Below are 25,395 nucleotides of genomic sequence, written 5' to 3'. Positions count from 1 at the left end.
CCACACCACCTGTTCACAAATGTGACAATAGATTACTGGCGAAAATTCTAAACTGACTATTAGCTCACTAGTATAATATAGTTACTGAAAAATGTAAATATCATAGCAGATGTATCTTATATACTAAAAACTAATGGAATAAAAAAAAGTATCTTTAAATTTACAAATATGCCTATACAGTAGATTAGTAAGAAATATGATACTTTATTTAACAATAAGAAAAACAATTGTTACAAATATCAGGTTACTTAAATATAGATAATTAATCACTTTTATATAAATATTTAATATGCTGTTCATAAATACAAGAGAAAACAATTTACCATAATTTTAAATCAGGCAAAATATTAATCTTAGTTTCATCTAGATTTTGAATCACACTTCAGCATTTTCAAGGTCCCTCTTCTTCAAGAGAATTATCCAAATTTATACTAAAAGCAGTTGACAGAGAAACACAAACATTGCACCATTCAGATAAAACAGTAATGAAACAAATTAAGATATTAGAATTATAAATGTGTTAATTCCTTCATAACACATTTAGAATTATAATATCTTGGTTTTACATGCTTCATTATTATTTTCCACAGCAGACAGTGTTAAGTTCAACTTTACTTTGCTCTACCCACTCCTTCCATTTTGCAAAAGTTTTGTACTGTTGAAGAGATACCTGTGTCTGTCCTCAAAGCTGATAATTTTATTTAAAATCTATGCAAATTAAGTCTGCTGTTAAGCCTAATTTTAAATTTCACACTCGCGTGTTTCTCTCCCAATCTGAATTTTCCATGAATGATTTTCATTATCAACTTCATTAATATTAAAATTCATTCACTTTTGGAATTTTGAACCACCTGTATATTAATGACAGCTGGAAAGGCTCCAACTGCATAAGTAATTATAGTTTTATTTAAGAGAAATGAATACAATCAAAATACGGTCTAACACATAACTTGCCTGCTATGCTTTGCTTTTCTTGTTTAGGAATAGGGAGATGACAAAGGGATTTTTCATGCTTGTAATGTTCTTTAAAATATACAGCTTCAAAACGATTGCCAAAATCTTTTAATATGGCAGTAGCTGTGCAAGAGAAACCTGTTTTGGAAGTCCCTTGTGCTTTTAGCTGTCTTTCACTTTTGCCTTTTGCTTTGTATGTCCCACTTCTATTACAGCAAAACAGCATCCTGGTGTAATTTTTATGTTTCTACCCAGATGAATCTACCACAAAATGAGTCTTTGTTTTTCTTTCTCCATCCGATAGCCACGAATAAAAGTCTAATAAATAAATAAATGTATAAATTTTCATAATAAGGGCATCTAATTAGTAAATAAAAATATGCAGATTGCAGCCACACAGAAAAATAATCTTAATTGTTAAAACTATAGTGTTCTGAAATTATATGTTTCAAAGTAATTAATTTGTTAATTTTTTCAAATAAATGCATATTTGTGTGCTGAAACAGCTTAAATTAATAATACCATATATATGGTGTTTCTTCAAATAAATGTATTGCTGAACTAGCTTTAATGAAGCTATTTAATTTACAAATAAGTTATTTAATTTTAATGTAAAAAGATTAAGGGCTATATACAGAAGTTACGCAATATACTTTGCTTATTTATAATTGAACTAGGAAAACAAAATAATAAAAAGTTCATTGCATACCTTGCTTTTTTTTTAAACTCCAGTTTTATACATTTGGTCATATTGCTGTAATTATGGCAAGTCTCTAAGTGAGATCTTAAATCTCCTGTAGTAGGAAATAGTTCCCGGCATTCGTCTTCGCCGCATTTAATATTACCTCGCCTTACATTATGGATACGTATCCTATGTTTAGCTAAAGAATTTTTTGTACAAAATTGCTTCGTACAATACGTACATGAAAATGGTGCAACTTTATTGTTTAAATTCGCGTATTCTTTGTGCATGCGCTTCTCGTGCGCTTTCAAATATCTTTTCGCATAAAAAGATGAACTGCAAGATTTACATTTAAACATATCCATTTTGATTTTTTAAAAAAAAAAAAAGCAATATCCTTGATTTAAACAAACCGCTAACAATTGGCGAGAAACACAATTGCAGTTGGCGAAAAACCACAAATAGCGCCTAAAACGTTTCGGGAGTGTCACGTGGTATACAGCCAATGACAGTGAAGATGAGCATTTTCCTCTTTTGGTCTTGAGACGCCTGTATGAAAGACGGAAGCAAAGAAGAATTTGAGTGCCCTGTAGCAATCGAATTCTACAACAAAATCATGGGAGGTGTAGACCTTGCAGATCAAATGGCGAATGTGTAGGAATTAGATCGAAAATCTTGCAAGTGGTGGAAAAAAGTATTTTTTCGCCTATTGATGAGCGCAGTGGTCAACTCATGGATTGCGTACTGCGAACTCAAACGTCGAAAAACCCCACTTCTTGATTTCATTGTACCTCTTGCAGAAGCCTTGATGGCGTCTGGAAAGCTCAACGCACAGTATCTACGCCGTAGAGCAGAGGTCGGCAACACTGACTCATTTGGTAATTTCAAATGACCCACTTTAGTTCCGAAAATAAAATATAAGATATACAAACATTTTTTTTCTTTTTCCCAAAAAATTTTTGTCGCAAAGTTATGAACGTACCAAATTTGAATCCAGTATAACATATAAAAATATCAGTTAAAGCCCCAACCCCGCCTGACTGGATATGGAATCGGCCGATAGTATGCGGAATGCAGCGACATTGTCTGAACAAATTGTACCATTCCTGGACGCAAGCCCCACCCCCGCCTGATTGGATATGAAATCGGCCGATAGTATGCGAATGCAGCGACATTGTCTGAACAAATTGTACCATTCCTGGATGCGCGCGTCATTATCTCAGTTATAGTTATAGCACGTGTAGTACAGTAGCACAATAATATTGACCTAGTGGCCTAGTGAAATAAATATTATTATTTAAAAAAATTACCATGAACAAACAAAAAGCAAAAAAGAGATTATTTCAAGATGTGTGGACAGAAAAGTATGGGTGTATCGAAAATGGTGACAAATTGATATGTACTTCTTTATGTACAGATATAATTACCTCCAGGACTTATAATATTGAGCGACACTTTTCTTCAAAACGTAAAGATGTGAGTGAAATGGCAAATGAAGATAAATCTGAATACATTGCTAAACGTGTATTAAATTTTGGAAAACAAAATAAATTCTTAAAGAGTTTTGTTACCAGCAACAATCACGCTACGTCTGCCAGCTGTGTTGCAGCTCTTAGCATTGGTACCAACAGAAAACCATTTACAGACGGCGAGTTTTTGAAAAACACATTCATAAATTGTTCCGAACACTTATTTAATGACTTCGCAAATAAAAAACAAATAATTGAGAGAATCAAAGAAATGCCATTGTCAGCTAGAACAATCCAGCGTCACTTTGAAGATATGGCCAAGAATATTAATGAACAGATCAAAAATGGTTTGTTATCTTGTGACATAATTAGCATTGCAGTTGACGAAAGTACCGACATAAAAAGTATTGGTTGTGTTGCTATAATTATTAGATTTGCATCAATAAATAGCTCGAATGTCAATGAAGAACTATGCGTTCTTGCTTCAATGAATGACACCACCAAAGGCACTGATATTTTTCATCAAGTACAAGAGTTTACAAATTTCAAAAATGGGCAAGTATTGGATTTGCCCATTTTGTAAATTGTTTTTCATAATAACTGACGGTGCTCCAAGTATGAGAGGAAAAACTGTTGGATTTGTAAAACTAATGGAAAATGAACTTGGTCGCTCACTTTTATCGTTTCATTGTATCATACATGAAGAAAATTTATTTGCAAACACAACAACTTAAGGATGTAATGTAAAAAGTTGTTAAGATTGTAAACATGATGATAGCGTGATCAGTATTAATACACAGGCGCTTTAAGCTTTTTTGGAGGAAATTGAATCGAAATATGGATATTTGTTATTACATTCTGAAATACGATGGTTCAGTCGAGGCAAAGTTCTTAGTAGATTTGTAGTGTTTTGATGATATACAAATATTTCTTCACGAAATCTGTGAAAATGAGATCTCAAACTCGATGATAAACAATGGTTTTTAAGACTTTTGTTCTTAACAGACATAATGAACCATTATAATGATTTCAACGTACGACTCCAAGGAAATAACCACACAATTTTGAAAATGTATGAGGAATGGAGAGTTTTACATCAAAATTGATATTATTAGAAACTGACATAAAAATGTTATGTTATTAATTATTAATATTTTCTAAACTGTTTCATTTCTTTCCCTTGTTAAAAAAAGAACATGAAAAAGAAAATATCAAAAAAGGTAATCTAAATATGTTTGAAACTTGGATTTCGGTCATTAAAAGTGAATATGAAAGTCAATTTCAAAGTCTTAAGAAACATCGAGAAATGTTTACATTTATAATAAAGCCCGATAAAGTAGAAGAAGATATTATAAATTTGCAGTATTTTGAATATCTAAGAATTGACAATTTTAGTTTAGAAATGATTGATTTTAAAAGTTCAACATTATGGATGGATAAATTCAAGAAACTGCGGAACGATTTGGAAAATACAGAAGATAAGCAATACTCGCATTTCGGTTGATTATGACCCGCGGCCAAAAAAGGTTGCCGACCCCTGCCGTAGACGAACTGGATGCCGATCCAAAACATCACAAAACTTACTCAATGTTGCTGACCATCTGCCAGTAACAACTAAAACTCGAAAGCGGTGCTGTAAATGTGCACAAGAAAAGAAGGAATCGCACACTAAAATAATGTGCACAATGTGTAATGTTGCATTGTGCATTGATTGTTTCAAACCATACCATTTGTAATTAAATTTTTATGACTAGAAAATCATTGGTTTTCTTTACAAAATTACTCATTGAAGACTACTGGGACACATATGTCCCAGCGGTCAGGACTGATAGGACACATATGTCCCGGTCCTAAATCAGTGTTCAAAATTTTCTAAAAGTATAACGTCTTAGTTTTTAGCATTCTAGTGTGCACTACTCATAGTTTATATTATCAAAATTGTTCTGTTTAAAAAAAAAAAAAAAATCATCGCAAAAGGGTTAAACAAAAAGCATACTGGTAGAATAAAAGAAAATAAAAATCAAGAAGCCATATAGCCTGATAGAAGATGATCCTTACTTTACCGAGTGTTAATTTTGTTTCATGTATGCTTTACTAGACCTCTAGAAGTCCTGAATTTATCTGGAACTGGTAAATAGAACACTGATGTAAAAATAGCATTTGAAATTATAAAAAAAAAAAAAAAATGTTGCCAAGAGGAAAAGACTCATTCTGCACTTACAGTACTTTTTCTTCCAAAGTTTTAATAAATATGCTATGAATAGAATAAACAAAAAGAGATTTAGCAGAAGAGGGACTGCATAAGATACAAGAAATCTTTCCAAGCATTAGAAGGTATTAGGTGTGAAAGGAGCATAATTTTAAAATATTAAATATCAGTTTTTTAAAAAATAATTTAATTAATTTTCTGTCCATTTTAAAAGTGTATTCATTTGCAACTTGTGGCATATGGTAAAAGTGTTTGATTAAACATGCTTATACAATGTAATAAATATTTTTATATTGTTTTAATAATTCATTGGGTATAGATGTTTAACAGATTAAATGATGAATGTTTTTGTAATGTATACTGACTGTAATGCTTGGTTTGGGGATGCAGCTATTTTGAAAATTTGATTTGTACTATGATAGTGAACAATATTTTTGTTGCATTTAATTTAGATTATATATATATTTAGTTATATATATAAAAATTATTGGTAATAAAATAGCAAACTGTACTAAATTGAGATAATCATCATAGAATAAATTTATATTTCAGATCAAAAATGCCATTTCTCCAAAATTTTTGCTCTTACAAAATTCCTCCTTAGTACAGCACTGAATTCATTTTACCATTTATTATTTTTTTTTAAACTCTGAGAATGTGTTTACTCTCAACAAGAAAGTAAAATTCTGCAAAGAAAATATTATAGTCAAATTTCTTATATAATATACAAATTTCCTGTTGAGACAAAATAGTCATGTCCCTTATTAATATTGACCAATGAATTAATCTTTATCGTAATCTGTTACTTAAGAATAGACACTTGACCTTTCTTTCTTTGCAAATTATGCCTCATAATGATTGCTGCATAAAAAAATGTGAATTCTTTTATTTGTTAAAATCTCCCAATTCCATTTGTGTGATGATGAAAATACATGGTACGATTGTAAACAAAAGAAGGGTTGCTACGATCTTGAAATGTCTGTTTTAAAATAATAAACTGTAGTTAAAACTACTAGTATAATTAATTTCTAAACAGACTTTTTAATCCACTTTCATTAACTGTAAACAAAAATAGATGATTAAAAAAATGAATTCTACTAGTATTAAAACTCTTGGTCTACTTTAGTATTAAAAGTTTTACATCAGTAAATAGTGCAAAATTTTGCGATATCAGTGTAAATTTTTTTGATAAAGCAAATAAAAATTTAAAAAGAACAAAGATTTGCATAATGTCCAATAGTTATGCTCAGAAACTTGATTATTTATGTTTAAAGTGTTCGTATATTTGCTTCTTGCTTCTATATGCCAAATAGTGCTTGGGGCAGTAAAACTCTTGTCCATTTGTATTGTAATTGATTAAGTAATATTATGTCGGAGTATTTTTATTGTAATAGTTAATGGGATCAATCATCATTAAGTTGTTATTTTTTTATTTATTTTAGTTTTCTCTCATTCTTTATTTTAATGCAATTTGTTGTTTCTTACAGTGTCGAAATTGTGACTACCAGGAAGTTACAAACAATAATTGCATATACGTTAACAAAATAACTCATGAAGTAGAGTAAGTTTTATTCTTCAGTTTTCATATATATATATATATATGTATAAATAAGTAAAATTAAAAGGAAAAGTTGTAACTAAAGTGAAAAAATATAATTTCTCATTTATGAAGGCCCTAACGAATTCTTTCTCCAGGATAGGCATAACCAAAAGAAGAACATGTAAAATTAAAAGAAATCTCAAATATGTAAGCCAAACTGAAAATAATACAAAATAAAAAAAAAAAGAAAAGAAAAAAAAGAAAAAACTAAAAAATATGGATTAATCTCCTCTGTTTAACACTTCAAACAGAACTTGTCAAGGAAAAAGTGTTTTGAAGCCTTAAACCAAGTTGCTTAGTGAGTTCCGAATATATTTCGTTTCTCTGCATCATTTGAGACTCAAAACCGTTTTATTAGAATCAAATCTTCACTTTAAAACAACATTTTAGTGGCTCTCAAATGCTCAGATCTTTTCCCTACATGTATTTGCAATCACAGGACACCAGAAATAATATATAACAGTTAAAAACTAAAAAACATAAAAAGCAAAAAAAAATTTTTTTTGGCAAAAACCTGAAAAAACAAAATGCTTAAAAACTTAAAAAGGCCAAATGAACTGATTTCAATCATATACAACAAGGGGAAACCTTTAACAATAAAAGAAAAAAAATTTTTGAACATAAAAAAACTTAGTCTAATATTTAAAGGCTAAATAAGAACAGCTCGAAAGCATATTAAATTAGCTTTTTTCGGAATCTTAAATAATTGCCAAAAATACTCATAAAAATGCCAAGAACTAACGAAGTGTTAATTAAAACGCTTTAAAAAATACACATAAAAAGCTGCTGAGAACTAATGAAATTTAAATTAAAAAGCTTTAAAAATAACACAAAATATTCAAAACAAAACACTGCTGAGAACTAATGAAGTTTTAATTAAAAGCTTTAAAAATTCATAATAAAAATACTCGTAATAAAAAGCTGCCAAGAACAATTTAAGTTTTAATTAAAAGACCTTATACAGTACAAAGTCCGTAATCAGGACGTCTAATCCGGACCTCAAAGCCACAAAATTTTTTTTTTTTTTGTATGCTTTACGCATGTGCATTAATGTATAACAGACAGTATAAGCTAGGCTAAAATTATCTTTACTGATTCTAAGGCATTTCAGTTAATGTTGCAGATTGCGTTGTTCCTTAATCTTCTAATTGGATTCGGCTTATTATTTTTTGCAGACTGTTAGAGCAATTTTATAAAAATTAAGCTTGAACTTTCGATTATGTCAAAAAGATTTTCCAATTCTGGAGCTGGCAAAGGATCTACAAAGCGAAAGAATGTTTCAATGTCCGTCAAACAAAAAGTGGAATTGCTGCAAAAAATGGATAAATGGAAATTCTGAATTTTCTGAGCTGGTATATATTTTATGCCGGAGTCTCTCCAAGACTTTTTTTCCAGGTCGCTGCCAAATATTAATTTTTTTCCTAAATTGATTTTGCATACTTTTGATATGTGCGTATATAGATGGGTGCTTGAATATAGTTATGCAAGTCTGAAGACGAGAACTTTTAAAATTTCGCTACAAATGTAAGATTTTAAAAACAAAATTTATGTTTTTATCACTTTGATGATGCAACCCAGCTGAACATACTTAATGTAAAATATGGGTAAAAAGCTTTTGAACTTGATTTAAATTTAGTATTGTTATTTTATGGAAATATTTAGCAAATATAACTGCATGTGTAAACCATATCATGCTGTAACTGAACTAGTGTAATGTTACAAGGAGATGTAACTCCAGTCAAAAAATAAGAAATTGAAAAATGAAACATTATAACTCATCTAGCTGGAAACATATTATATTTTATGCTTTAGATAATATATAAAAAAGACCATGCTTCATGCTATGATACCAAGAATCGTTCGCCATGCACACTTTAGATTATCGAGAACCCTAAGGGCCCCTTTTTACTTCCTTGTCGAAGTAAAAAGGAAGTATTGTAATCGCGAAAAGTTTCAGGCAGCATATTTCAACGAAAATATCCATTTTGACCGCTATCGAATGCAATTTAACTATGTTTTTGCGTCATATCGGGATGTAAAGACAGAATAAAAGACACCTTTCCACCAAAAAAATTATAAAACTACTTTAAAATGAATTCTGAAGAGAATTTTTCGTGGTGTCTGTACGAACGTATGTACGTATCTCGCATAAACTCAAAAACGAGTAGCCTCAGAACATTGAAATTTTGCATATAGGACTGCTATAACATGTAGATGTGCACCTCGTATTTTGGTTGCAATCGGCCGCACCAAACATATATAAATATATTTATATATATATCCACTCTATTACCCGGCTCAGTGATCTCAGTTTCTTTACTCTTATATGTTTGTAAATTGTACATTTTTTGCTTTAAAAATGATTGAATTATGTTGTTTTTATCTTCCGGTTAAGGATTTTATGCCTTTAGTAAATCTGTGTGCAATATTTTTAGAATTATCAGCAATTTTAAAGTTGTTTAATTGCCACTCAGCCTGTTTTTAATGGCGGCCATTGATGTTTACATTTGAAACAGGAGACTAGTGGATTTGTTGCCAATCTAGAGAAACTTAGCTTCGCAACAACAAAGATAATGCATTCATTTATTATTGCCAATTAAATCATGCTTAATTCTTTCTGGAATTTTTTCAAAGAAATAAGCGTTTGAGATTTACTTCGTAATTTTTAATAAAGATATTTTGAGTTTTTATGTATTTTTGCCTTCTCCCGAAGTGAGAACTGAATTAATTAAATGAGAAATACTCAATCGTCTGTGAAAAACTGTTTCTTTTTTGTTTTGTTTGCTTAAATTCTTTTATACATAGTTCTAGCTTTATTATAGTATTTGAATAGAACATGTGGCAATGATTAGATAATTCTTTAAATGATATACATTTTGTGCATTCTGAGTTATAATATCAATGAAATATAATACTGTTAAGTAAACCTAGCGCCAGAGTGTCGCTATGGTAAACAAAGTGAATTTTAAAGAATGCCTTTATTCTATTGTGGTTTATGCGCTGTCGGCGAAATAGGTTTAATTCAATCTAATAAGTTTAAATAAAATGCAAGAAAAAATGCATATAATTTAATATTCCGTACAAGGAAGTCATGTGGTGTACACATCAGATTTTTTATTTTTTGTAAATATAGGTTGTAATATATTTTTTTGTTCAGAAAGAAATGCCGTTAAATGTTTTTATTTTATACACCTCAAAGTTTTTATTTCGATTTTCAACCCCAACTTTTGGATAAATTTTGGTTTGCTCTAAAACTAGCTTTAAAAATATTTTCACTCCTTTCACCAACTCTGAAATTTATTTCAAAAAGCACCGGTTTTTATCCTGACCCAGATGGAAACGTGTTCCCTAGTCTCTCATCTGAAATTAGCAAAGATGACACCCTAAAAGCATGCTTTCAAATCAGCAGTTTTTCCATTACACTAAGAGATGGACTTAAAGTGCATTTCCATTTTCCTGTATTTTTAAGTGAGCTAGGGAAGAAGGTGTGATCCTTGAATGACAAATTAGTTGTCAATCACATCTTTTCATTTTCGCTGCATTCTAGGATTTTGGAAAACACAAAGCAGCTGGTGTTTTTCGGGGGTAAATATGCTACATTTAACCCCTACAATTGTGTAACGTTTTGACACCAGACAACAATTTTGAAATCGATGAGTCTTTTATTCAGTCCTAGCGCAGGGTCAGTAAACTCATCATCCCCTCATGAACATAATGTTCACTCCTAAACAACTTGTAAATTAATCATATAAAAATTATTGCATCATAAACTGTTATAATATAAAGATAGTCTGTCTTCTCACAGAGTAGAAAAGGAGAAGACTGGTGCTGCCATCTATTGGCATAGTACCTTCCGTATGGGTCTTACAATCCATACTGGTCTTAAAATCATGTAAATAATCTTCTGTTAATTATCACTTCTGACTGAAATGAAGTAAATACGGCGTGTTTCAAAAAAAAAATATATGTATTTTGAATGCATATATTTATTAAACCGTATGACATATGAATATGAAACTTAACACACATATGTACGAATCTCTCAAGTTCAGATTACAGATTTCAATATGTCCTCCATCAGCTACATGAACAGTATCACATCAATGCTCAAATTCCTCCCATACTCGGGCAAGCATGTCCGTCGTCACTGATGTTATGACAGTACGGATCTGGTTCTTCACCTCTTCCAGATTCTGTAGGAGTAGTGGTACATAAATGTTGTCTTAATGAAACCCCATGACAGAGGATCAAACTCGAGAACACAAAATGATTTCTGCTTCGGAGTAGCCATTTTAAACATGTGACGGTTACCACGCAAAAACAGAAGACAACTGACATCTAGCAGCTATTAATATAAACTATACTATGTATTCATTTCGCCAATAGCCGAGCCGAGGCATAGTAATCAATAGTTTGGACAAAATAACACTTTGTAATACGTATATTCTTTTTTAACACAGTGTATATAAGATTCAGCATATACACGTCATATATTTGCGGATTTTGAATTTTTTCTTCCTTTCAATAGAATTTATGAATCTTCTAACATGATACCTTGAAACAAGGTATATTAATTTCATAACTGCAAAATATTAAGCATTCATAGGGTCTTGCTGCCATTTAGAATCAAAAGAAAACACTAGAAACTTACAATTACAGCTTTTGGTGTAGAAAAATTAACATTTTTTAGGAGGTTAAAAAATTAACAAACAACCTGTATATTTTATGTACCTGTGGCCTAAACTAGTTAGACTGTTTATTTCTACTGTTAAAACAGGGGCACATCATATATGAAAGCAGATCCCAAGCAAGCTGTTATCCTGCATAACATTTGATACACTCTACAGGATACCTGTCCTGCTATTAATACCTTATCCTGACCCTTTCTTGTGCATGGTACAATAGGAATTGCATCTTTGCATGACACAATAATTTTCTTGAGCTGTATAACATTTTTGTCATCATTAGTTATCTGCACTGATGTCTTTGGAGTGTATTGAAGCTAAAATTCTTGAATTTGGTTGAAGGGGAATTTACCTTTTATATCATATCCATTAAGTTCTGCATTTAAGGATATTATTGTGTAGGTATGATTTTATGAATTATTTTTGGCTAGTTTTCATGTAAAATTCTGTTCCTATATGAATATCTCTCTGTGATGTTGTTTTAAGCCATAAATTGTTCTGTGATTGAATGTTTTTAGTAACCTGCATCATTTTTCATTCTGCTAACAGAAAACCCAAATGTATCCCTATTTTAGTGGTACTGGTATTTTGCGTTTTCTAAATTGCATAGATCTTTGATTTTGCTGTCTTATAAAAAATTTAATGGAATTAAAACCAGTCAACTGATTTAATAATGCATCAAGCATTATTAATGATGATGGTATTATAGCATTATTTATGGCATATGATTTCCCATCTTGTATGTAATAATTTTTATTACATGTGCTCAGTTTTCCATTAAGATAGAACTTGGTACATGTTAAACTTCATTGTGATTTTTACTTTTCCATTTACGCTTTTTTTTTTTTTTTTTTTTTTTTTTTTCTTTTTCCCAGTGAGCTTACACAAATTGTATCAGATGTGATACATGATCCAACTCTTCCCAGAACTGAAGATCACGTTTGCCCACGTTGTAATCACAAGGAATCTGTATTTTTCCAAGCTCAGAGTAGAAGAGCTGAGGTTAGTAAATTTATATACTTTAATAATTTCCATATTTATTTGAGAATAAAAAAAAACTCTTCTTACTTTTTAGGGTAAATTTTTAAGAAACAAAAATGTAGTTGAATATTTATTTTGTTATGATCTTAGTTTTTTCCTTCTTTCAGCATTTCCTTAAAATAACAGTACTGTTAGCTGTGGGGCCTAAGTACATCATTAGTGATAAGTTGTTACTTATTTGTTTTCAGGATTACTAGTCGCTAGTATAGTGGCAGCAGGCCTAAACTGAAATCACCTACCTACACATAGCCACTATAATTATTTTTAGTTATGCTTTATATATAATATATATGTATCATAATTAACTCTCTTGTGTATTAGTCATTCTGTGTAATATGGTAATTAAACATTGTCCTCTAATTCTGCAATTTTATATGTCAAAATACTCAAAGTAATACATACTTTGCATAACAATTAAAATAAAAGTCTCTCATTCATGCTTTTAAATCTTTCCAAGTTGGTCTCATTACCTCGTACAGACACATAGCATCAGTTATTGGGAATTGATAAGTTTTTTACAAATTTACTTTTAAATTAAATGGTTATTTGTATATTATCAAATGGTACATTAGCAGTTATATCGTGTTAAAAGAAACATTGCTTAGAAATTGCTGAAAAATATAATGCGTAATAAATGGAGACAATATAGATATAATAAATACATGATAAAGGTAAGTTTCTGATATATTTTTGGTTTTAAGCAAAAGTTATAGGTATCAAAAGTAGACAACAGTAAAAAGTGTATATGTTTTCAAGCAATGGCCAGTCATTGTACCTGAAGGTTACGGCATGCATATTATCTTGCATTGGTATGCAATTCCGTTAAAATCGTGAATACTGTATTTTCCATTCCTATACCCCAATATTGATTGATGGAATAAACTTTGTTTTCATGTAATGGGTTTGGTGTAAAAGTTTGGTCCTATTTTTAGGCAATTCAAATTACGAGTGGATTTGATGATGTACATGACATTGTGATGGTTGGAATTTTTAGCCAATAAAACATAATAGGCAGACAGCATGCTTATAAGAGTAAATAAAAGAAAAAAATGATTTAAAATGAATAAGAGCATGGAGCATATCTGATATTATTTGTTGTACGAGTTTGACACACGGAGTACTGCAGCTTCAGCATGCTGAAACATCAGTTGTATGAAAAGGATGGCTTTTGATGATAGCACATGATCACTGGTGTTGAAATTTCGGGATAGAATCTGCAAAAAAAATCAACCACATTTTGGATGTCTATTGGTTGTTTTGAGCAGATTCTGGACCATTTGAATACCTGTCATGTAATTGTTGAAGAATTAACAAAAATGCTGTTTGTGCTTAGAACAACACTTAATATGTATGCATGCACTTGAAATTATCACAAGGCTGGATCAGAGATCTACCTCAGCTATCTGAAAAGCAATGATAAGCAAGAACCAGTTCTTTTCTTTTGCTTTCTCATTCCGAAAGTTAACTATTTTTTAAATGATTTATGAGCTGGTATGAGATATGGATACTCTACAGTAATGTCAAAGGATTGTATGTAGGGTAACAAAACCTACTCCTTTCACATCAAGAATAGGACTGTATCCCTAAAAGTCTTATTAAGTGTATGGTGGGATAGAAAGAAATAATCAATGAGATTAGTTCCCGGGTAACTAAACCATTTACTGTCAACACTTGTCAGCTGCCAATGCATTATCTTTCAGCATGAAAATTCCAGACATCAAGCTGCTTTTAATCACTTGGAAAAAAAGCTACTCAACCTTGGTTGGTGTTTTTACCTTATTCTTGGACTTTGCTCATTCAGACTGCCATCTTTTTTAATGTTACAAAATTCCTTAGTCCTTCAAACCTTGGATAAAGAAATGAAAACAGCATTGAAAAATTTGTTTAATTCTAAAGCTGATGATTTTTATGGACAAGGGATAAATCTGCTATAAGGCAGATGGCAAGAAGTTGTACTAATTTTTAGCAATTATATGAATTTGTATGTTGCATTTTCTTTTATTCACTTTCTTTTTCACCTAAAAAAGGGATAAACTTTTACAGCATCAAAAAGTAGATCAAAGTAACTTCTTGCTGTCATGTATTTCTTGAAAAGAAAAAGAATGCAAAATTCCACCTCTACCACAACATTTGAACTAATGCTTTTCACTTTAATGATCACTTCTGGGTTTTTTATTTTTTCACTAAACATGTTTTAATATATGATATATAGCATTATATATCCATAACAAGATTTTTTTTTTTTTTTTTTTCCAAATCAGTGTCACTTTTTAAGTTTATTGAGTCACGTATTTTGAATTCAACATGTTCATCTGGATCATCCTCATTTATGTGTCAAATGGTTTGTATGAAAGTTTCATAATTTTTTATAATCTTGATATATTTGGCTGTCTTGATAACATTTTGGTTTTCTTGATGAAAATCTAATTTGTGCTGCATACATTATGTTTTCTTCTATGGTCACTTGTTTTAGTCTGTCACTTTTTTCCTCCCCATTTGGCATATCATTTTATTCAAAAAAATTTTTTTTCTAGTTAGTTCATGTTACCAAGAAATGTTCAAGTGATCCAAATTTATATCATTCTGCCTTTTCACATCTTTGTAATTATTACTAACAAAGTAAGGATAAACATATCACACACACTAACTGCTCCAACATAAATTGGCGTGTATCATTTCAATTATAATCACTTTTCTGCTTGATATTTTGTGAATTTAGCTAGCATGTTCAGTGCCAAAATTAATGAGATCTGTCCTTCACAAGATATTTTTTTCTGCAATGCTAATAGATGTAATTTACTATTATGATAAATAGAATGTTTGAAAAGGTTGCTTATAGACTTTATTTCCTTAAATATTGATTCTTAAGCATTTACATTCCAAAACTCCATTAAGTAAAATGTTCATTATGCTGTTATAATTTTAAAATAAAATCATAATTATCACATGTATAATTTGTTGTTCCAAATTAAATGCATTGAGTAAGTTAGACTATTACGAGAATTTCTGACATGAAATAAATGCTTCAAAATGGTATAAGCTTTCATACCATTAACTAAAGATTATTTTTCAGTTTTTGCTCAGATATTGATCATATAAGTAAAGCGTTAATTTCATATCTTGTGATATTTTTAATGTTATATTATTTCAGTTATATATAAAAAAATTCCATTTAAAACAATAGTTCTTTAATTTTTTCTCATTGTTTTGCTTTTTAGGATGAAATGAGACTGTACTATGTGTGTACAAATCCTAACTGCACCCATAGGTGGACTGAATAGAAAAGTTGTAATTCATGGAAGAATAAAAAAAGGTGTTTATTTATTAAGGCATAATTATATTAATTTTTATATTCAACAAAATGTTTTGAATTTTGCTAAAGGTTCTTGTATATATGCTATTAAAATATGATTATGCAATCAGTGTCAGTTATTCCACAAAATTTATTCCTTTGTCTTTAATTGTGCTGACTTCATTATTGGACATAAATGAGGGATATATCAAAATTCAAAAGAAAATTGTTAATTCACAGCTAAATATATTTATTACCAACATGGCAAATCTTTATGTGTCGAGAACTGCAGTTTGACTCATATCTGTACATCAGGATGGAAAAGCAATGTCTTATAAATAATAATTATGCTAGTTTAAAAATGCTAATATCTTTCCAAATTTTTTATTAGCAATACTCTTTATAAATGAAATAGTACACTTTTAATATATGAAAACAATTTTAATAAAAAATCGTAGGAAAGAATCAAATGATGAACTTGCAATTTTGGTATGTCTTCTCGACATCACTTGGATTATTTTATGTGTGGCCATATTACTTGCAAGATTGAAGAAGGGAGAAATATAGCAGATGTTTCTAGGGAATTTGACATCAGCCACAGTGTTGTTTCAAGGCTTTGGAAATCATTTCCAACAAATGGAATGTCAAGGGAGAGGCTGTGTTTGCAGTTTAATGCCTGCAGAAGCTAGGTACATAGTGCTATTGATGAAAAGGAATAGCATAGTGAGGTAGCAAGTTGGTTACTTTCTACAACTGAATCTTCCAAAAAAACTGTAGTCAAAAGAACATTAAACCACTATCCTGTTGTGCATTTGTGATGTCACGGTTCAGCCCTTCTGTAATGGTGTCATCAACATCACAAATGGAGGGAAGACAAGCGGACTTGTGCCAATGAAAGTATGTTCAATCTCTCAGTTGATTGTGGACAGAAACTGATGAGGCAGGAAAGGGACTGATATCTTGCATGTAATCTTATGGGCTGGGATCATGATCAATGGCCGTACTTTGCTCTATGTGCTTCTGTTTCAGACCTACAACTGGCCAACAATACATTAATGATGTTCTGCTGCCTCATGTTTGCGTGTTCTGTGGTGCTGATGGTGATAAATTTGTTTTTATGGACATCAAATGCAGCGTGTCATCGAAGAATCTCTATCCAGGAGTGTCTAGAGAGCAAAGATATTCAATGCCTGATATAGCGAGCACTTTCTCTAGATCTGAATACCATTGAATATTTTTGGGGATGACTCTTGCTGGTCAACAATGCCCTTCAATAAACAAGAATACCCTCATCTATACACTAGCTAGTATATTTATTACCAACAGAGGAATGGGATAAATTACTCCAACAGTTGTTCAATAATGTTGTACAAAGCATTGCAGGGCCTGTGAAATCTTGCATCAGAATGCTTGCAGGCTGTAATTGCATTTCTTCCCACTTTTATGTATTCAGCACAAAATTATCATTTTGTCCCTTGAACACTTTTTAAAGCTTTCACAACACAATTATATTTATTTTATGTTCTAGCATTCTGACATTATTTTATTTCACTTGGCATTCAACTACACTCTTTTACATGCTATATAACCGTTCGGTGACCGTCCTTAGTAATTGTCCATTACTGTATTATGAACTGAAATTCCAGTTTAACAAATTCATCTAAACTCGGATATATGAAAGTAGCTTCGTAAATACATATATACTAACAAAGAAGATGACTATAAGCATATATATGAAGTTAATATACATATATATAGAAGAAGAAAGGACCGTACAATTTACATGATGAGATCGCACAAACCACATTAACTTTCACTAAGTCACATTCATGTTCAATTACAGTGAAAGGCTTCTCCATACCCCATATTCGACAGTTGTACTGGTTAACCTTCCCACTTTTGTGGAAGGTTGATTCATCACTAAAAATGAGACTATCAGCCCATTGTTTTATCCTTCATGCTTTCCAGCATAAACATAGCGTAATTCATACGTTTGCCGTAGTCCCTGTTTCAATTGCTGCACAAGTTGAATGATGTATGGTTTCATTTGCAGCCTCTTTCTGAGAACATTCCATACCATTTCTTGTGGCATTTGTAACTCCCTACTGCCTTTGTACGTCGATTTCCGTAGGCTTCGTTCATACATGTGGTGAATTCTTTCTACGCCATCTGCTGAAACAAGTGGCCTTCCGCTACTTTTCCCATTGCACAGAAATCCTGTTTCTTTAAACATCTGATGCCATCTCCATATATTCGTATTTGGAGGTTCTCGTTGTAATGCTGACGAAATCTTCTGTGGACTGTTAAAACAGAATGACATTTTTCAAATTCTAACACGCAGAATGCTTTCTGCATGAGACTCGCCATTTTTACTAACGAGACGCCCACAATCAACAGGTTTCTTGTCGTTGTGAAGTTTCAACTCTCATGCGTAGGTTTCTGCTTCACTGCACCTTAAATTTTGTAGTTCTGTCTATATTCTGTGTTATTCTTATCGATAAATTCTTTTCCATTAAATAATTATAGCCGTTTGTAACAGCTATATTCATTTTGGCTTACCCTGTATTATTAGCTTATAATACATATATTAACATATTATAAAAGTTTAAATATTTTACTTTATTTTCTTTGATGTAAATATCTTAATGAATGGAAGTTTGTGATTACAAATACCAAAATTAGTAATTATACAAATTTAGCTAAAAAATGCTGTTTAAATGCAGGTTTTTGTGAAGATATCGTGCTTAACCACTTGGAAGGTTAAAGCAAAATTTTTCCTCCTTTGAATTTATCCATTTATAATTAATTATAGGTGCATATAATCAAGAGTCGTAGCTAGGGTTTTCAGTGCCCAGGGACAACTGAAGATTTCGCACCCCCCTACTGCTTGCCAAGGATGGAAAACAATTCTAAAATGTCATAACATCAGTTTGGCGCCCTTTGGATTCTGCGCCCAGGGACAGATGCCCCCCTCTAGCTACGCCCCTGCATACAATAGTAAAAAAAAATTTTAATTATATTCTTTTTATGATGTAGATTTACTTTTGTATCCTTTCTCAATAAGTTATTTTACTGTTTTTATTATGTGAAATTCAGTTTCAGAATCTATATAAATTCACAGGTGAGACAGCAGATTATAACAAGTATACATACACGCACAAATATATATGTATATTATTAAAAAAGGTTATTACAGGCATACAAATGAAGCTGTTTAAATTAGTAATATAATAGTGCTACATAATAAATGAAATAAGTTCAAAAAATTAGGACTTATTGTAATTAATTGCTTACTATATCAATGTTAGAAATATTAAAATAACAATAAACTGATATACCAAAGCATCTTATTAACTTGAGTTATCTAGTCCTATTCTTTGAAACTTAATTGCAGAAAGTACCCTTGCTGTATATTCAAACAGCCTTTGCATTAGTATGTAAGCTTGTGTGGAAGATTTCTTATTAGTGCTAATAAGAACATACGAGAGGTACGCATAGTTTGAGGGAAGGAACCCAAAAGAAATTTTGATTAAGAAATAACCCTTGGTTCTGGATTTTATCAACTGAAATTGAATCCACACATTTGAAAGAGAATTCACATATGTTTCACAGGGTTCGTAGCGGTCCTTATAAGTCCTTATATTTGAAAATAAAACAAAGGCCCTTATAGGTGCTTACTTTTTCTTTAAAGCAATTATTTTTTTGTTTTTAGTGCTTATTTTTTTGCTTTTAGTGCTTTTTTTTTTTTTTTTTTAATGAACGTTCTATTTTTTCCCGTACCAAAGCCAAAACTAAATAAACAACTTTTCTTGCCAATATGGAATGTCAGATGGTGAATCATACTCCCGGAAATAGCTTTTCCCCCTTTCTCTGCATTAACATAACCTTTGGTCTGCACGAAAAGTACAGACAGGTGCCCGTCATTCTATTGGTCGAAGAATTGCGCAAGCAGTAGAAAATTCCGGTCCATTTGCCATTCTTTTCCTCCCACCCAAATACTACCCACGTTTGAATTTCTATCAAGATCTTAATAATTTGGATTCTCGTTCCACTTGGTCAGTTCATATTCGTGTTTATTATGATCATTATGCTTATATTCTGAGAATATGCATGAATGTTTATAATAACATAGTTGCAGTAACTGCTTAACACAGATTAGCTTTCTAAGGAATATTATTCGGAATGGCTTAAATAAAGGGAAAGTAATCGAATAGTCAAAATAATTTCATTTTTTGGGCCAATACATTATACAGTACAAAGATTGGGAGATTCTCTCCTTTCTCCGCAAAATCTCGAATATTGAAACTGTTACAGTTCCCTGCTACACAAGCAACGGACTTTTTGCCACTTTCCAATCTGGATTAAATAGAACTAAAAGTTCTGCGGTCTACCACCCAAGCAAAGAATGATTCTGTTCTGGAAATTTAACACCGTCTGTTGAAAATTAGAATGAAAAACACCCCAGTTATTTAGTTCTTTATTCTCCCAATACCGGCAGCAGTAGATTCCGATTGTGTAATATCATGCAAGAATTACCGCGCATGTATTGCGCAATAACGTTTGCGATATTTTGCCGAGATAATTAATTTTCATTTTCTATCTGAATCTATTTGTTTATGAACACTTAAAAGAGTTTTACTGTGCTTGCTAAGCAGAATATTTTTCAGTTCCATTGGTTTTATATGATGCACATATGGAAATGTCAAAAGCATTTATTTAGCGGAAAAATCTAAAGAGCGGCTACAGTCTACCCCCCCCCTCTCCGCTCCTCTTTTTCAAGTTACGCTCAACTGTCCGAATATTCGCCAATTTCCAAGTGTGCGGGTTAGTTAAGCTTTTACTGTTAAAGGATGACTGCATGAAGCAAATTTCTGATTTCAGAAATGTTCCTCTTGTTTACTTAAATTACTTTGCTTGCAGTATCTGTTAAGGGAAAACTGATATACAATGAAAATTTAGAAAATGTTCAGAATTTAGATTTAAATTATTTAAATATCAACATGAGTGGAAAAATAAATTTTATTTATTATTAGGTTCCAAGTGAATACAATAAATATGCCTTATTATTATTTATTTTCTCTATTTTGAACTGAAATTTCATCATTAAATTTTGTAATATAGTTTAGTTCTGCATAGTTTTTTTTTCTCTCATTGTAAACTAGCTCTGTAAATTGAACTGTTATTTAAAATTTTTTTTTTAAAAAAAGTAATTATTTTCCCATGGTTGAGGTAATGCTTATTCTCTCTTAATAAATACTGCATTTTTCATATTTTAAATTACAAGTCTAGTTTTTAAGGTTATACAGTTGTGTATAATGTAATTAGACAGGTGCTTATTTTTTAAACTAAAATGTGGCTATGAACCCTGTTTCATTAAATATAAATTCTCCCTCTAAAAAAAAAATTAAAGCCTCAATCACATACCACCAGAAGTTCTTAAAATTGTGACAGACCCCCCTCAAAAAAAAAAAAAAAAAAGTAGAATTGTAACTTGCAGTGCGTCCGAAATAAATTTAAGCAGATGAAAATTTCAGTATTTTTATTATTAAAAGATTTTTAAAAAAGTATGCTGATCCCAAAAATTTTGAAAAAGATGATTAATAATTTTTAAAGTCTCATATTGATGTTATACATAAAGAAAATCACAAAAGATCCCATGTAACCATCCAGTTAACCATAATTTGGATCCAGGTCAAATTCCTAGTGTTCAGTGGTTTTACCTAGTTTTCAGTGGCTGAGAGATTAACATTTCTGAAACTGTGATTCAGTTTGCTTCATGAGCATCTCTCCAGGGCTGGAAGATTTTTTTCCAGCAAGCCTAAATCCATAAAATTATGGGAAAATGGAAGCATTGTTTAATAATGTTCTGCACAGTAGTATATTGATGGCGATATGCTTTCTATATAAATTTAATAACAAGTAGCAGCTAATGTAAAATGAATTACTGCACTTCATCTACTTGTACCTTGGTAATGTTGACTACAGTATGAGACATCTTCCTAAAGCCACAGATATATCTTGTCAAGATAGTTGAAGGGGTAGTTTATCTTTCTAGGCAATTTACTCCTCAACTAGGCTATACATATCCTAAGTGTGACTCAAATTAATTTTGTTCCATGGCATCCAGGAGTCTTCAGGATCAGTTGTATTAAATATCTCAAGGATTTTATTAAGCAGGGCATCAAATATTTGGGATCAGAGAACAATGTAAACACAAGAAGAAAAACTGCAAACCATTAATCATTATTTAACATTTCAATTAGATGCTTTTAAATGAAATGGAAAAGGGTATCCAAAGAACTCTAGGTAATGAACATTTTATGTGTCATACAATGTATCTATCATCTCGAGAAATTTATAATTAGGGTTTTTTTCCCTTTTTTTTTTTTAACATTACAAACTTTAAACTCACCTGTACAAAATATAGAAGTGTAATTAATACATTTAAATTCTTTCGTAATTTAAGACATTATATATATATATATATACATCTCTCATATGAAATGCTTCTGATAAGAATTTAAATGTATTACAATTTAAGACATTATATATATATACATAAAAATACATCTGCCATACGAAATGCTTCTTATGTAGCATTATCTCCCAGTTTGTTCAGCAGAAATAATAAAATAAGTAAATAAGTGTATAGATCCCTGCTTTGAAATTTGTCACATTAAAAATGTAATAGTAACTGTTTAAAGGTAAAATGTATAATGTCAGAAGTCACTAACAAGTAAATACTGAAAAATTAATGTGCGAAATAAAAATATTAAAACAAAAAACTTGTTATTAAATTTATATAGAAAGCATATCACCATCAATATACTGTGCAGAACATTATTAAACAATGCTTCCATTTTTCCATAATTTTATGGATTTAGGCTTGCTGGAAAAAAATCCTCCAGCCCTGGAGAGACGCTCATGAAAGAAATAGCTGGCCCTACTAATGCATGTTATGTTTGTACCTTTCGTTATGAAAGGGTTAAAATGTTCGAAAATCCGATTTGATAATTAATGAACAAAAATCAAAGAAAATTTAACACACTGACACTATACTTTCTGCCCAGACCACATCAGTTACTATTTTAAAAAATTACATTCTATCAAATCATACAAAGACCATTAGCTGCCAACATATTGGTGAAATCATACCACAGGCTAAATGAACAAGAGGCTTGGTGCTTAATATGCTAATCTTATCCATTTAAAATGCATGTTTGACTGACAGACATACATTTGAAAACATTATGTTCTATCAAATTGTACACATGAATGGCTAATAAACCTTATTGTGTATCTCAAGAATATTTTTGTGTGAAGGTAATTTTAAAGCAGAAATTAATATATGAACTAAGAAAAACTAGTGATAATAGATCATGATAATATATAAAATAATAGATCATGAGATAAGATATAAAATAATAGATCATGAGCAATATGTGAGAATTTGCTCAACCCCACTTATTCCACTAGATACTAAAAAGTGAACAAATATTTTACACTGAATAAATTTGACATTCATTCATAAGAATTTTATACATAAAATAAACTTCAAATTGAATAATAATTCAGTTCTAAAACTCCCCGAGCATTGTGGCTGAATCTACTCAATTGAATCACAGATAGCATACATAGTACTTTACACTTGCAAAGATCTTAGGATAAAGGTAACATAATAAAATGCATTTCCCCTAGATAGCCTGATCAACTTTTTCAAAAATATTGAGCTGTGAATATTTAAAAGGATACTAGGAAACAGTAAAACTACGAATAATAAACTTTATTCCATAACAACAAAGCAAGCATGTTTCAAGAAAAAGGTTACACTGCCAGCGTGGCAACCATTGAGTTTTCAGACATGCAACTGAATGCAGTTCATACTGATGATAAAGTACTTACAAAATGTGTTTTTTTTTTTTTTTTTTTTTTTTTTTTAAGTACATGATCATTGTACAAAACGAAATAGACTATCTTAAAACATGCACAACAAAACATTGGTCCCGCTTGCTTCACCATCATATAATAATTGCCAATAAGAAATATTTTTTCACAACACTGTCAAATCAATTTCCAAAAATTAAAAATTCATCACAACATATATTCTCATACTAAAGGTTGACATATGATTAAAATTTTCTAAACTAGTCTGAAAAGGAAAAATTCTCTCAAGTAATGTAATTAAGCTAATATTCCATCACAATTCAAAATAAAATATTGTGTTAGTTTCAAAAACAAATGGATGTTTTTTTTTAACAAGACTAGCATATTTTGTTACAATTTCATTCACATATTATAATTAACAATACAAATTTATAACTCTATATTATTAGTCTTCCATATGAGAAATTTATATATTTAACAACACAAAATATTCACAAAAACATTTTAAAATGCAACTTTTTGATCATAAATTAATGGCCATGTTTATATTTTTGGCCAAGTCAAAGCTCCGATTTGTTTTCCTCAATTTCCTACAAGAATTTTGGACCTGATAATAGTGAGTGACGAGTGACATCATGGCACTTAAAATGCAATAGGAATGTTGAGTAAAATGTGTTTTACTGACTATACAGAAATTTCAAAGAGAAAAACAAATAAATTTTTATGTTCACTTTTTATAAATTAATTATATTACCTGATGAAATTTTAGAAAAAAATATCTGTTTGTAGATAAATAAGGCAGTTATCCAAAAATATCCGAAAATTTTTTATGTATGCTTCTGACGGATTCTGTTCTCCTAAAGTAATTTAATATAAAATATTTCTATAAAAATTAAATACTCTTATTAACAACTATATGAAGTAAAAAACAGTACTTCATACTTTATTTTAAAAAAATTCTGTTTTCATTAAATTAAAAATATATATTACAGCTTTAATTTGCAATTAGAAAGTCACAAAAATAAAAACTATACACTGATTTTGACGAAATATTCTTATACATTACTAATTTTGATCAAAGGGGGAAATGTATAAATTCTTCAAAACACTGATTTGAAGTGCTGTTTTTTAAGATGCTGCCATATGTTTGACGCAGTAATACTTTATATTGATGGAAAACGATAAACTGTAAATATATGATCCCATCGTCACACAGTTTAAAATTAGCAGTACTGCAAAAAGATGTTTCACAAGGTAAAAAAATAGGACAGGCACTATTGCAATATATAAGAATATTAAATCTTCACACTTACATAACATTTAAAGTTTAGCAAAAGTGTCTTAAACTGGAACATTGTAAACAATCATATTAAAGTTCTATAATATTAACAAGCACTTGGAGTCATCAAAAATGCACTTCTGGAAAAGCTTTGCATTTGTAACCTTCTTTCAATATGCCTACTTTTTAGCCGAAGCATCCTAAAACAGAAAAAAAGAAATTAAATTTGCATTTTACCAGCAAAAGAACACTTATTGCAAATACTGAAAACCAACAACATTTTGATTTTTAATTTGATAA

At 30.5% G+C, this 25,395-nt stretch overlaps 2 protein-coding genes across 3 annotated transcripts in view; one reads left to right on the top strand and one right to left on the bottom strand.

The window, feature by feature from the left end:
* Polr2I (RNA polymerase II subunit RpII15) overlaps positions 1–16,059 on the top strand; it is a 38,132-nt gene extending 22,073 nt beyond the window's left edge. Inside the window, exons 4-6 of the mRNA XM_085811421.1 lie at positions 6,802–6,875; positions 12,475–12,601; positions 15,859–16,059. Coding sequence (XP_085667547.1) covers positions 6,802–6,875; positions 12,475–12,601; positions 15,859–15,921 — 264 coding nt within the window. The 3' untranslated portion in view covers positions 15,922–16,059. The remainder of the gene's footprint in view (positions 1–6,801; positions 6,876–12,474; positions 12,602–15,858) is intronic.
* Positions 16,060–23,700: 7,641 nt separating this feature from the next.
* Positions 23,701–25,395, bottom strand: part of LOC118192602 (uncharacterized) — a 56,347-nt gene continuing 54,652 nt past the window's right edge. For both annotated transcript variants that reach the window (XM_035363598.2, XM_035363599.2), the window contains one exon: positions 23,701–25,295. In XM_035363598.2, coding sequence (XP_035219489.2) covers positions 25,275–25,295 — 21 coding nt within the window. In that variant the 3' untranslated portion in view covers positions 23,701–25,274. The remainder of the gene's footprint in view (positions 25,296–25,395) is intronic.

The sequence above is a fragment of the Stegodyphus dumicola genome, chromosome 2 (assembly GCF_044657685.1).
Source record: "Stegodyphus dumicola isolate Sdum_Otavi_A_Nest chromosome 2, ASM4465768v1".
NCBI lineage: Eukaryota > Metazoa > Arthropoda > Arachnida > Araneae > Eresidae > Stegodyphus > Stegodyphus dumicola.
The sequence above is the reverse complement of the archived record's forward strand: the minus strand, read 5'-3'. Positions and strand labels throughout refer to the sequence as shown.